At 45.1% G+C, this 14,353-nt stretch overlaps 1 protein-coding gene across 1 annotated transcript; it reads right to left on the reverse strand.

Annotated features, from left to right (window-relative positions):
• Positions 1-9,337: 9,337 nt before the first annotated feature.
• LOC127653650 (uncharacterized) lies at positions 9,338-11,920 on the reverse strand. The gene is made up of 6 exons (XM_052140420.1): positions 11,810-11,920; positions 11,591-11,708; positions 11,238-11,342; positions 10,753-10,939; positions 10,436-10,612; positions 9,338-10,219 (listed from the first exon to the last, which is right to left on the reverse strand). Exons 3-6 carry the CDS (start codon positions 11,319-11,321, stop codon positions 10,002-10,004), a joined length of 666 nt encoding a protein of 221 aa, XP_051996380.1. The 5' UTR covers positions 11,322-11,342; positions 11,591-11,708; positions 11,810-11,920; the 3' UTR covers positions 9,338-10,001.
• Between the last annotated feature and the right edge of the window lie 2,433 nt (positions 11,921-14,353).

A 14,353-nucleotide genomic window follows, 5' to 3' on the forward strand; every position in this document is an offset into this window, starting at 1 on the left:
AACTTTATACAAAGCTTTTTTACATAAAGATTGACTATATTGCAATTTTTGCATTGGTCTTAAATATATGTAAAACTACATTACATAATGTGTTGTGTAATCATACCATAATTTAAAATAATGTTAACTGTTGCCTACCAGTCACATTGTTAAGTTTTGTTCAATAAAATGGGTTTAAAAGTGTGTCAGTGCCCTCATAAAGCATTGCACATACACTCACCTAAAGGATTATTAGGAACACCGGTTCAATTTCTCATTAATGCAATTATCTAATCAACCAATCACATGGCAGTTGCTTCAATGCATTTCGGGGTGTGGTCTAAAATGGCCCCCACAGTCACCAGATCTCAACCCAATAGAGCATCTTTGGGATGTGGTGGAACGGGAGCTTCGTGCCCTGGATGTGCATCCCACAAATCTCCATCAACTGCAAGATGCTATCCTATCAATATGGGCCAACATTTCTAAAGAATGCTTTCAGCACCGAAAGGGGGTCAAACACAGTATTAGTATGGTGTTCCTATTAATCCTTTAGGTGAGTGTATGTGTTGTGTCATTATGACATACAGTTTGTGACTTTACTTTGTTCTGGATGGAGCTGTCCCTGGATCCCTCGTCCTCTTCACTGGTTACCAACAGTGTATAGATTACTTTTACTAAGATTACTGCAAATGTATTTCATTAACAAGGTAATGTACAGAACTACATTTATTCTTAGCAATCACATTACAGCTACTATAGTAATAAAATTATCTTTATTTCAGTTACTTCACCACAGGACTTTTGAAAGATATCATGTGAGCTGAGGTTTCAACCTAGTCTGCTGAACTTTTGTCCCAACCAGTCTGCCTCCTTTCTTTTGGTCTAGGACCAGGTTTTAATATGTTTTTTTGTAAAACTGACCCTGAATCAGACCTCATGATTTGGTGTCTTGCTCTGCTTGTGGTATAGGGTGGTCGGTGGTGTGAGTTTTAAAAAGTAACACAAAAGTAATTAATAAATCTAATTGCTGTATTGCTCTTGGAGATTTAGCAAGTGTAATATAATGACATATTTATGTAAGGTAAATTAGATGACGATTGTCTAAACAGCCACTTGTTATATACTGAATATCTGAAAGCTATTTTATTAGGTTAAGGTTTGTGAAAAAGAAATGTTCCAAGAGGCCCACAGTGATATATGTGATTAAAATAAGTCAAAATAAACATTTATATGTATTTGTTGGTCACTGTGACCAACAAATACATTTTAATTAACATTTATACATTAGACCACTTCATGTCTTTTTGAAATGCATGCATGACACAAGGGCTGAGTGAGCAGAGTGAAAACTTAAATTTTGTCATATGATTAAACCAAACACATCACTGGAAAGGTCTTGATCAGCCGAGTAACAGCTTTGCAACCTGAAGGCTGTACCTGGCTCCTGCTTTGAAATATTGACCTCTGAACTTTGATATTGATGCATGTTGTGAGTCTTATAATTCAGCAACTGAATGGGCTAAAATAATAAAACCAACTGTTATATAAAGCTCTTGGACTCTTCCATCACAAGGGATACCGGTTGGTGCGATCACCAATAGGGGGCATCACCAAAAGTGGTAAAAACGTAATCTCACCTAGTTATCATTTATAATTTCAAATTCTGACCAAACCTTTGTGTTTCACATACGCCCATACCCATGAGTGCACTCTTAGTTTTATACTCCAGACATCCATTTACATGTTTTAGCAATTTACAAAAACAAAACTACAATTCCCTGTTGCAACAGATTGCAACGTGAAAGACAGCCCGTTAAATATGTAGTTCTTCCGGTTGGCAAAATAGGGTTGCAAGTAAGTAGGGTTTCAAAAAGAACTATCGTATAAAGTAGCTTCCTAACAGACATGCTACTGCAAAATCATAATACGTGTTGTATGAATTCAGACCAAAAACATCGTATTATGGGTATTATTATTAGCCAAAATTGCTTGTATGGGAGATTTATGCTAGTTGCTAGGGTAACCGTGTTGGCACCATAGGTTGGCGCAGGCGCGTAGCCTGACCACAGAAACCTGTCTAACAGAAATGTATCGGTTACCTAACGTAACCTCGGTTCTCTCTAGATGAGGGAACGAGTATTGCGTAAGCTAGCTTACGCTACGGGAAAGATTCATCTTTTCTGAGATATTGAAGCCAAAAAATTATCCTTAATTTTTGTATCCATTGTCAATGCAGTGCGGCAGCTGCAGACCTTGAGCGGGCTAGCTAGCGAGCTCATAGGTTGCTCTGTGGCAACTGCTGCAGCCTATAGACGAGCTTGGGCGTAACTCGCGATCCAATGAGAGGCGTCCAGCGCCACTGCATCAAAGCCCGCCAAAATGGGCGTGACTAGAGTGCATATAAGCGTAGTTCGTAGGCTGGAACCCTGGTTTTCATTGACTGAAGCGTAAAAGTCGCCGTGGCGCTGAAGCACGGCCGGCTACGCAATACTGCTCCCTCATCTAGAGAGAACCGAGGTTACGTTAGGTAACCGATACGTTCTCTTCACGAGAGGTTCTCTCAGATAGCGTAAGCTAGCTTATGCTACGGGAACCCATTGTCAATGCCGTGCGTGCCAAGCATCCACTGTATGAGCCCCAGGGAATTAAGGGGGACCCGGGGAGCCCTTATGAGTGGGGAAATAATATTTGGCCGGCAAGAATGCGGGTCATTGATTGTGTAATACATAAGCACATAGTGGGAAGGGAACGACAGAGCGGCGGTGCCGGTCTGTGTGGAATGTGTCCCATCAGTGCAGCTCACCAGGGGAGCTGTAGCGTATTAAACCGCTAGTAGTTTTGCCTGCAGAGCGGGCACTTCCATATTGTAAAATCTGACAAAGGTGGAGGGGGAAGTCCATCCCGCTGCCACACATATGTCGTGAATGGAAATCCCGCTGGACCATGCCCACGAGGATGCCATGCCTCTAGTGGAGTGAGCCCTAATGCCCAACGGGCATGGCAGGTCTTTTGACGCGTATGCAGCAGCAATAGCGTCCACTATCCATCTAGATAGTGTCTGTTTCGAGGCAGCGAGACCTTTGGTGCGCCCTCCGAACGAAACGAAAAGCTGCTTGGAGCATCTGAAAGCAGCGGAGCGCGCAGTATACAATCTCAGTGCTCTGACCGGGCAAAGGAGATTGGCGTCGCGTTCGCTATCGGGTGCTGGCAGCGCCGATAGGGAAATGACCTGTGCTCTGAAAGGAGTACCGATCACCTTGGGAACATAGCCGTGTCTAGGCTTTAAAATGACCTTGGAGTCACTTGGTCCAAACTCAAGACACGCAGCGCTGACAGACAGCGCGTGAAGGTCTCCCACACGTTTGACTGATGACAGGGCAGTCAGAAAAACGGTTTTGAGTGAAAGGTATTTCAAATCCACGGATTGAAGTGGTTCGAAAGGGGAGGCTTTCATAGTTTCGAGAACTATAGAAAGATCCCAGATAGGAACCGATGGGGGGCGCGGGGTTCATCCTTCTAGCTCCCCTGAGGAAGCGGATGACCAGCTCGTTTTTACCCCATGACTGGCCGTGCAGGGGTTCAGTGAACGCCGCAACGGCCGCCACATACACTTTGAGCGTGGATGGGGATCTGCCCTTATCCAGCAGCTCTTGTAGAAATACGAGCAGCGACGACACCCCACATGTCCGCGGGTCCAGGTCTCTGTCGGTGCACCATTTTGAGAACACAGACCATTTTGACGCATAGAGTCTTCTCGTGGAAGGGGCTCTAGCGTGTATGATGGTGTTTATTACTCCTTCTGGCAGAGCGACGGGTAGTCGTTGATCACCCACGCATGCAGCGCCCAGTGCTCTGGGTGGGGATGCCAGATTGTGTCGCGAGCTTGAGAGAGGAGATCTGCTCTCACTGGGATGGGCCACGGCGCTGTCAGTGACAGCTGCGTAAGCTCCGGGAACCATGTCTGATTCTCCCAACGCGGGGCTATGAGGAGCACCGAGTGACGCGTTTCCTGATCCTCTGCATTACCTGTGGCAATAGCGAGACGGGAGGGAAGGCGTAAGCGGGCGCCTGGGCCAGTCCTGGGCCAGCGGCCCTCGCTTCGAGACAAATATTGGGCAGTGAGAGTTCTCTTTGGACGCAAAGAGGTCTATCTCTGCTCTGCCGAATAGGTGCCATAACGCCTGGAATGTTTGAGCGTGCAGGGACCATTCCCCTGGGGGAATATTGTCTCTGGACAGTCTGTCCGGGCCGCCGCTCAGGTGGCCTGGCACGCGCGTCGCCCTCAGCGAGCGCAGGTGGCACTGGGACCAACTCAGTATGCGCTTTGTCAGATGGAAGAGGTTCCTGGATCTGACACCGCCCTGACGGTTTAGGTAGGATACCACAGATCTGTTGTCCGAACGGACCAGGACGTGGTGACCCTGAATGACCGGGAGAAAGCGCACGAGCGCTGCATCGACCGCTATCATTTCCAGACAATTTATGTGAAGGAGCTTTTCCTGAACTGACCATAGGCCGAAAACCAGAGAGCCCTCGCGAGACCGCGCTCCAACCCGTGTTGGACGCTGCCTGTCGAGATGACTTTTCGGCGAGATACAGCTCCCATTGTCACTCCCCGCTGATACCATTCGGCCACTGTCCAGGGCTGCAGAGCTGATATACAGGTCTGAGTCACCTTGATGGGCTGGCGGCCTGTGGCCCAAGCCCGGCGAGACGCTGCGGGTGTTTAGCCAATGCTGAAGCAGGCGCATGTGCAGTAAACCCAGCTGAAGTACTGCTGCGGCTGAGGCCATGTAACCTAGCACTCTCTGGAATTTCTTCAGAGGCGTGAGGCTGTTCATCTGAAAAGATGCGGCTAGTCGCTGAACACGGCGCGCGCGCTGTGTAGATAAGCGAGCCGTCATTGCCACGGAGTCTAGTTCTATTCCCAGGAAGGAAATGGTCTGACTGGGCTGTAGTGAGCTCTTGGTCCAATTGACTGCAAGACCCAAACTGTTCAGATGGCTGAGGAGAACTGCTCTGTGAGACAGAAGCTCCATATGTGACTGAGCCATAATCAGCCAGTCGTCCAAATAGTTCAGAATTCGCAAACCCTGACTCCGCAGGGGTGCGAGCGCCGCGATCCATGCACTTCGTGAAAGTACGGGTGCTAAGGACAGGCCGAACGGAAGGACGGTGTATTGATAAACCTGGCCGCCGAGGCTAATCTCAAGAATGGCCTGTGACGGGATTTATCTGAATCTGAAAGTATGCATCTTTCAGATCGAGAGAAATAAACCAGTCCCCTGGCGCACATGCGCGAGGAGTTTCCTGATTGTAAGCATTTTGAACGGTCTTTTGCAAGCACCTTGTTCAAAACCCTGAGATCTAATATGGGTCTGAGGCCGCCGTCTTTCTTGGGAACAAGAAAATAACGGCTGTAAAGCCCCGACTCGCTCAGAGAGGGTGGCACTTTTTCTATGGCCCTTTGCACAGAAGGCTTGTTATTTCTGAACGAAGCATGCAGGCTGCTTCCGTGTTCACAGTGGTTTCGAGCCGCGCTCTGAAGCGAGGGGGCGGCGATCGAACTGTAGCAAATAGCCCTGTTGTATTGTGCTTAACACCCACTTGGATATCCCTGGAATAGCTTCCCACGCTTTGAAGCTGTAACGCTAGAGGGTGAATGGCCAATTCGCTCTGATTGCCGCACACAGAGCTGAACAAAATGTGTGAGCGCTGTTTAGTGTGTTCATGCATGATTGCTCGCAGACAGCATGAACAGGCTGTTTTGTGAGTGACTTCCGATTGGAATGAATGGGGAAAGAGTCACATCTGTTACGTGATGCGCAAGCATAGTCATGGGCACGGGACTTACACACAGAGGAATGGTTGCTGGCCGTGTAACAGAGCGGGCAGAGAATGGGCGTCGCGACGCATTTGTGGGCGCTTTCATTGACTCTGACGCCGAGCGGTTCATGAATCGCTTTATGTGAGCGTGCTCTGGTGGGGACACGAGACATGCAGTGCTTGTGTGCAGAAGTGAACACTGGATTGTGGGCACATTTTCTACACATAGGGCTGGTCGTGTGACAGAGCGGGCAGAGAATGGGCGCCAAGACGCATTTGTGGGCGCCTTCATTGACTCTGACGCCGAGCGGTTCGTGAATCGCTTTATGAGAGCGTGCTCTGATAGGGGCACGGGATGTGTTATGCTTGTGTGTAGGGGCTAACACTGGGTTGTGGGCACTTTTTCTACACATAAGACATGTTTGCTCTTTACAAGATTTATTTGGGTCGCCGTGAAAACGGCGCTTGAGTGCAGGCAAGCGGGCAGTGTCACCGGCTTGTTGGCTGCTAAATTCACCACTGTAGTAGCCTGAGAGAAGGGGACTGACAGGGGCAAAGCTTTGACGGTGGTCCGCCGCGGCGGACTGAGCCGCCGCTTGTTCAACAAAGTTAGGAAGACTTCGGTTGCTCTGGTTTCAGCATTACCTTAAATCGAGGCCCGCTGGGGCGGCGGTCTGCGGCGGCTGTCTGAGCGCTGACGAGGGCGGCCGCCCTGTCGACGCTGAGAAGTCTGGAGTTTGTTGAACTGGGCGCTGTGAAGAGGCTCGTGCAGGAGGCTGATCACGTGAGCGGCCTGCAGAGGAGCTTAGCGCGACGCCGCAGGAAGAGGTTCATGGCTTGGGTGGCTTTCTGGACTTCTGAGAAGCGGTCAACAATGCCACTCACCGCTGAGCCGAAGAGACCGGTCGGAGAGAGCAGTGCGTTGAGGAACGTGGAGCGCTCTGCTTCTCCCATGTCAGCTAGTGTTAGCCATAAGTGTCTCTCGGTCACAGTCAGCGAGGCCATGCACTTCCCTAGAGCTTGGGCTGCAGCTTTGGTAGCTGAAGGGCGCAGGTCTGTCGCGCCAGTAGATCAGTAACAGCCTCTGGGTGCCTGCCTTTCTCATCCCACTCCGAAGAAGGTCTGCTTGTAGGATCTGTAAAACGGCCATTGAGTGCAGAGCAGATGCGCTTGGCCGGGCGGCGGAATTGGCGCGCCAACATAGGGCGGAAGTCGCTCTGCAGGCCTTAGACGGGAGCACAGGCTTGGAACGCCATCTCGCGGAGGGCGGACAAAGGTGTGCTGCTACCGAGTCCTCGACTGGAGGGATGGAGGAGTAGCCTCTCTCAGTGGCGCCGCCCACCGACGCCAGAGAGGTGGAGACGTGGGAACGGGTCCTGGCTGAAAAAGGAGCGCTCCACGCACTTTGCAAGCTCCGTATGTAATTCCGGCAGGAAGGGAGCGGCCCGGCCGCTGGTGTAGAGCGGCGATGGCTTTGAAGAAAGCAGCCGCCGAGTCTGTTGGGTGCCTGCTCAGGGGCGGTGACCACTCGAGCCCGAGGCGGTCGACGGCCTGTGTGAGGAGGCGTGTTAACTCCCTTCGACTCGGGCGTGGGTCCTGCTGGATTCCTGGGCCGAGGAGGAGGCTTGGGAGCCTGACCACTCCTCGCTGTCCGAAGCCATGATGGAACAGCGGCCCTTATCCTCCGCCTCGCCGTCCGAGATGGCAGCAGTGCGGCCGCCGGCGGCAACTGCGCTGGCCCCGGGGCGGGGAGGGTGAAAGCGATGCTCGAGGGAGAGGCTCCGGCGAGGCAGTCGCTTCAACCACAGTTTCCGGCAGCCTTTGTGAGCGGGCGCTTCTTCCTGCGCGGCTGAAGGTAAGGCGGCGCGGCAGTTTCTGCTTTGAGCGCTCGAGTCGAGCCCGCAGGGTCGACATCGGTAGCTCCTCGCAGAAATCGCGATCCGCCCTCAGTGAGGGCGAGCTCTGCGTGCCCCAGTCCCAGGCAGAGAGCGCAGATGATGTGGCGGTCTCCTGTGCTGAGAAGGGCGCGACATGAGGCGCAAGTGGAGCGAGGCATCTTGAAAAAGACGCTCGTACTCTTTTGTGAATAGTTCGTGAGAACTAGCTTGCTGAATAAAAGGATACGTCGTCGGATGGCGTAGCTCGCAGGATGGCTGAAGGTGCCTGAGACGGCCGGCTTCTTCTAGCGCTGTCCACACTTGCTTGATGCCCCTCGAACGGCGACGCGGCTTCCAGGTCAGCGATGCGAAGAGCTTTGCTGAAGAGATGAAAATCAGGGTTCCAGCCTACAAACTACGCTTATATGCACTCTAGTCACGCCCGTTTTGGCGGGCTTTGATGCAGTGAGCGCGCGGACGCCTCTCATTGGATGCGAGTTCGCCCAAGCTCGTCTGTAGGCTGCAGCAGTTGCCACAGAGCAACCTATGAGCTCGCTAGCTAGCCCGCTCAAGGTCTGCAGCTGCCGCACTGCGTTGACAATGGATACAAAAATTAAGGATAGTTTTTTGGCTTCAATATCTCAGAAAAGATGAATCTTTCCCGTAGCGTAAGCTAGCTTACGCAATACGAGAGAACCTCTCGTAAGAGAACGGAAGAAGGGTGCGCAAAAACAAGCACACACACACACACACACACACACATATATATATATAACTGACATTGCCAACAAATGTTTTAAAAATATGTTATCCTTTATTATATCTATATTTTTTATATATATATTTAATATTATTTGACATTTTGGCGAGAGGCAGGGAAAACTCTGGACAGGTCGCCAGTCCATCACACAACCACCCACACTTAGGGAAATTCTTCATTTAACCTATTCTATTCGTTTTCTTTAGGTTACATATTTTCAACTTTTGTTTTTATACAGAAGATAATGATAAAAAAAAAAACTTTATTTGTAAAGAACAACGTGATATGTGATACAAAGACCACAAGGACATTCATACATAAATATATGTATGTATAAAATGGTAGACATAATTTAAAGCAAATAGCCTCTATGATTGTAAGCTGATACACCAGTTGTCTAGTGTTAAATATTGTATCCAGAGTGAAGTTATGCAGCAGGATGAGTGGTGGTGGTGTAGTGGTCTAAGCACATAATCTGGTAATCAGAAGGACGCTGGTTCGAGCCACACAGCCACCACCATTGTGTCCTTGAGCAAGGCACTTAACTCCAGGTTGTCCAGGGGGATTGTCCCTGTAATAAGGGCTCTGTATGTCGCTTTGGATAAAAGCGTCTGCCAAATGCATAAATGTAATGTAATAATGAAAAATGTGTCTTATTTAAGGCTATAATTTACTAATTAATTAATTAATTAATACAACACATAACTCTATACCTACTTGACAATTAACATGTGAAAGTGTTATTTTGTGCGATTACTTTTAGTTATATACCCTGTATACAACTGGCATACAATGTTAAGATAAAAATGAAAAATCAGTAATTGAATATCTTATTTTGCAAGAAGACCGAGACAAACAAATCAACAGCTCAAAATGAACTAGTTTGCATGCATGTACAACATAGTTTTATAGTTACCTGAAGTAATGCCATGGTAAATTCACTTTGTTGGCAAGGTAACAGCAGCAATAACAACAGGAAATACTACACTTAAGACTCAACTATGGGTATTGATCAATCATTTCTGTAAAGTATTTAATCTAGTGCCATGTACAGTAAATGGTTCATTCCAAAAGTATCCACAATCACTGTGAATAACATTATACAGGTGTATAGAGTAAAAAACAATCAAACTATTATATCAATGTAAGTGTAACATTTTTGTACAGAAAAGTTAATTATGTTGAGAAGATGAGATGGGCAAAGCTTGGGGAAGTCACCACTGCAAGAGGCTGCTGTCATTCGCAAGCTCTAGCACCACAGTTAACTGCAGAAATAGACTGTGAAACATTGGAGGTGAAACTTTAAAAACGACCTGCTGTTTGTAAACTGAGTTTTGGAGAATCATATAAAAAAAATGTCTAAACATCTATGAAGCTAATGTTGCTTACACAACATATTGTTGTGAATATGTTGCTGGAAACAATAGTGCAAAATATTAGCACTGTATCAGACACCATTTCACTTCAAAAAGTTTTTTGTTTTCCTTGAAACACACCTGCAGTCTAGTCATAATTGACATGCAGTCGAAAACGCATCCCACCAGTTAAGCACTCATTTACACTGCTTCAAAATCACTGTCATCTGAACTCTCATAATCAACTTCTTCATGGTCCTCCAGCATCTCCTCGGGCCCATTCTCCAGCAGAGAAGCAGCATTCGGTCCTAAAGCCAGGCTGTAACTTGAGCATATGACTTGGAACTTCTCCTTCACATCTGCAAGCCTTTTCTGAAGAAGACACAGTAGCCCGCCATGACCCTCTTCACTTAAACTGCCTAGAAGGAAAAATTAAAAGCGAGGCATGACAATACTTCCATTGAGTTAGTGTTGTTGAGCTATTCATTAACTGACTTTTACTAAATAACTACAGACCATTTAGATCCAGCCACAATGAATCCATGATGTAACACTTGAGGATCTCAAAGTGAGTGGGGTTTTATAGGATCCCTAAAACCATTACAGCAAGAATCTAATAAAAGTTAGCTTCTTACCACTGTTTCTGACAAAAGACATATCTGATATCCTTGTCCTAATGTTTCCAGACAGCTTTCTGAGATAGGTGCAGTGCTGTCTCATCTCCCTCATCACAATGATCTTTTCCTCTTGAAGGCGCACTTTTGACATGTGCACATCAAAAATCTTCTTTTTGGTGAGAATGTTGCTGGATTCTGAAGTCACACAAATAACATCCCATCAACACAAATTTGACCTGTACATTCTAAACAGCAGGCCAAAAATAAGTAGTGTATGTACATCCCATAACCTGGTGCAGGGTGCAAAATTGCCTTAGAGAGAAATTGCTACATACCACTGCTGTGCACTTCCCAAGGCCATATTAGACTGTCTCCTCCCCACAGAGAGCCCGCTCTCCACCTTCTCTTCAACGATGCGCTCCTCATCTGCCACCTGCTCATTGTAGAGCTTGATTGTTTCCAAGAGTTTTCTCTTCTCTTCCCACAATTTTCTTCGACGCAAGTGTCGAACTTTGTTGCTGTCTATAAAAATTGCAAAACACAGAAAACATGATGCACAAGCACATGCAGATATCAGAAAGTTAAATGAAATACTAATACTTATAAGTGACTAAAGATTTAATAAATTAAAATGTTTAAAAAAAATAAAATAAATTGCATGACTTAAAAGGTGTAATAGAGGCCTAACTAATATCTGTAAAATTAAAAGGAAGCCATTTTAAAATTAAGGAGCTGAAAACACGTTAATACCAAAATAATACAGATAAGACGTCTGCAAGTAATAAACATTACATAAATATTAGGTGACTTATCAACATACCAGTCTGATTATAAAGGCTGGCTTTTTTTTGATGAACACCAAGAAACATTTGTTCAATAGATTTCTGACGTTCATATTGGTCATCACATCTGGTACCTACAGAATCTTAAAGCAACAACAATAATACAAGTAAATGATTATGGTGTATTTTAGGCTGTAAATTTAAAGTTCAAGTTAAGTTTATTTAGTGCCCCAAATCGATTATTACAGTCTAAAAGGAGCTTACAAGCCCACAAGTTTATAACAAACAAAACAGGGCATGTCCTTACTTAATCCTTATGCATGGAAAAGATTGAATTATCACGCTGCAATATTAGTAAGCTACATAGAAGAACATCCATAAAACACTGTACCGTCAGTAGCCCATTGTCTGACATCATCTACCCACTGATGCACAATGTTCTCAGGACACCCCAGCTCACTGCTCAAATTCTCCAGTCTCTGAGACTCAGCCTCAGCCTTTTTGAAAGTCTGGTGTAAAAAAAAAAAAAAAAGATTTCTGCCTTTGTGATCTTAAAAAGTGAGAAAATCATGAAAGGCTTTTTATACCCAACTCAGACACAACATAATACCTTGATGTATCTGCTGGATAGTGCAAGATGAAGGCCTTCCTGCTTCCGTCGGTTCCATCCAATTGCGTGGACCATTAGCATGTCATTTCTGGCTTTAAAGAACAAAATGATGTGATGGAGGAAAGTCCCATTAATGCTCATGGGATTTTACTTCATCCACACATTGACCATTGAGTTTTAATTAAAGAGAGATGTAATGCAGTTCTATTAATGTGTTACTATCATATTAGAATATTTCCAGCTTTATATTTGCAATAGGCCTACATATTATATAATATTTGCAATCTCAGAGTATTAGACATAAAGTATTAGACATAAAGAATAAAAACAATAAAAAGAAGAAAGAATAAAAAGACAGGTTTCCTAAAATAATATAAATAAGCAACAATTACCAGATTTTGTCATGTACTTGGTTGTGAGGGCACAACGAGACAGGTAGCTGTTTACCATTTCGACCTCCTCCCTGCAGTTGTGCCAGCACCTTCCTGATTTTTGCCACTCCAGATTATCTAACAAATTATTGTTGCACTTATATTATAATCATATACACTGTATTATATAAGTCATAAAAATACAATTTCAAATGGTATTATAAAGAATATGCAGTACCTCACACTTGGTTGAATGAGCCTTGGCATGCATGACAGAAAGGAATGGTCTCATCTGCAGTAAAGGTCTGAGTTCCAACATGGAGACTGCCAACTTCTCAAGATAAGGCCAATACTTGCAAGCAATATCTGTGCAATAGAAATGCCCGTTTGTGGCTGCTTGGAGCTCCTTCTGCAGGTACAGCGGATAAGCAAATATTTCCCCCTGTACATGTTAAGAGCCTTGAGTAGCACTCCGTGTCTGCAAACAACCACCTCAAGGCCCTCTTCATCCAGTTTGCTTGCTTTTCTGGCTGTTTCACGTGCAGCAGACCACTGACTGGCTCCACAGATCCCTTTGCCGGCAGTCTGCATGACAAAATAATTCTGGTTAAAACTGAAAGTTGCTATTTGTTCTAGTTACTTCATCCATCAGGATGAATCAGGTTACATCACACCAACTGGCATCTTTGTAATGATCAGTGATAATAAAATGTTTACTTTCAAACTACTACTAAAGAGGAGCTTCAGAAAATGCATCTTCCACTTTCTTTAGGGTGACAAACTGCATGCATAGTCACAATCTCTTACAGAGATCTGCTATTACATAATGAATGAGCTGCTAAACTAGCCATTTTGGATGCCACCACACATACCATGTTTAATTTCAAACCTCAACACAAGATTGCTTAAAAGAGTGCACCATGCTAGGGATACAATATCTATTTAATAAAGCAACAATCATACATTTCAAATTTTGGATCTAAATCATAGGAGCAAAAACTAACACTTTTCATTTTACTCCTGATCTCATCAACAAAATGGTGTACATCAGTGTCCTTGGCAATGAAGGTGCCATCAAAATAGGGTTCCTCTGACCTTAATAGAATAAGAAAAAAAATATGTTCAGTGTAAGACATTATATGTTCTGTTAATTTTACATTAAGTAAAACGATTACAAGTTTAAAACAACTAACCCTTTTGACTGCCAAAATCGGTACACTTTTCTGTTGCCATCTGCACAAAGAGCGAGCATGTTGGGTGTACATGCCGGGCAGGTGAAGTGCTCTACACTGGCCATTTCTTCACACTGGTACTGGCAGAATGTGTATTCCATGAAGCTTCTTTGAAATACGTCTCCATGTATTTTCCCAGCCTGTACATGCGATTAGTAAAGAGTAAAATGAAATAGCTACACTAATATTCTCCCATCTCTACTTAAGGCAACTTTGATCCACACTGATCTTACCCTTCCAAAGAGACAAGTCCTCCTCTCCAACATCCACAAAAAACCTTGTCTTGATAATCCTGGTGCAACAGTTTTCATTTCTTCAAATGTGCTGAAGACATCGACTGAAAACAGCGTGTCAGCATTCACAGATGCTGGCCAGTACCCACTTCTTATTAGGTCAGCTCATGTCAGGTGTCCAATGAGCCAGACATAATCTGCACAGCAAGTTTGGCAAGTGCAAGTCATACCGACCTAAAATAAAAAAGTAGAACATTCTAACACACAAAGGGACAAGAAAAAATGTTAAATATAAAACCATAGTTCCTACCATTTATGCAAACCAAAATGATTGCTCTGCCAGCTGATTCTGTGAAGTTTGAAGGGTCGCAAATGCATAACTGGACAGGTCTCACTGTAGGTAATAAACATACTGAAAAGAGAAGAGAAATAATTTGAGAGAAATCATTAAAAATATGTACAATTAACATAATAAAAGTAAAAAAAATAATTATAATTAAAAGAAAAATTCACCAAAAAATCACTTTACCAAAAAGGTTCAAAACACTACCTTGATTGACCAGTGTATATTTGCCATCTTTTTTACACAGCACACTGTTGGCTCAATGGGCTTGTAAATTCCCTCAATGCAGGACTCCCTGTTATGGAGGGTGAGTTTTTTGTGTATGTGTGTGTCACAATCCATGCACAGCCACTCTTGGGGCATGC

This window comes from Xyrauchen texanus, chromosome 13, assembly GCF_025860055.1.
Source record: "Xyrauchen texanus isolate HMW12.3.18 chromosome 13, RBS_HiC_50CHRs, whole genome shotgun sequence".
Classification (NCBI taxonomy): domain Eukaryota; kingdom Metazoa; phylum Chordata; class Actinopteri; order Cypriniformes; family Catostomidae; genus Xyrauchen; species Xyrauchen texanus.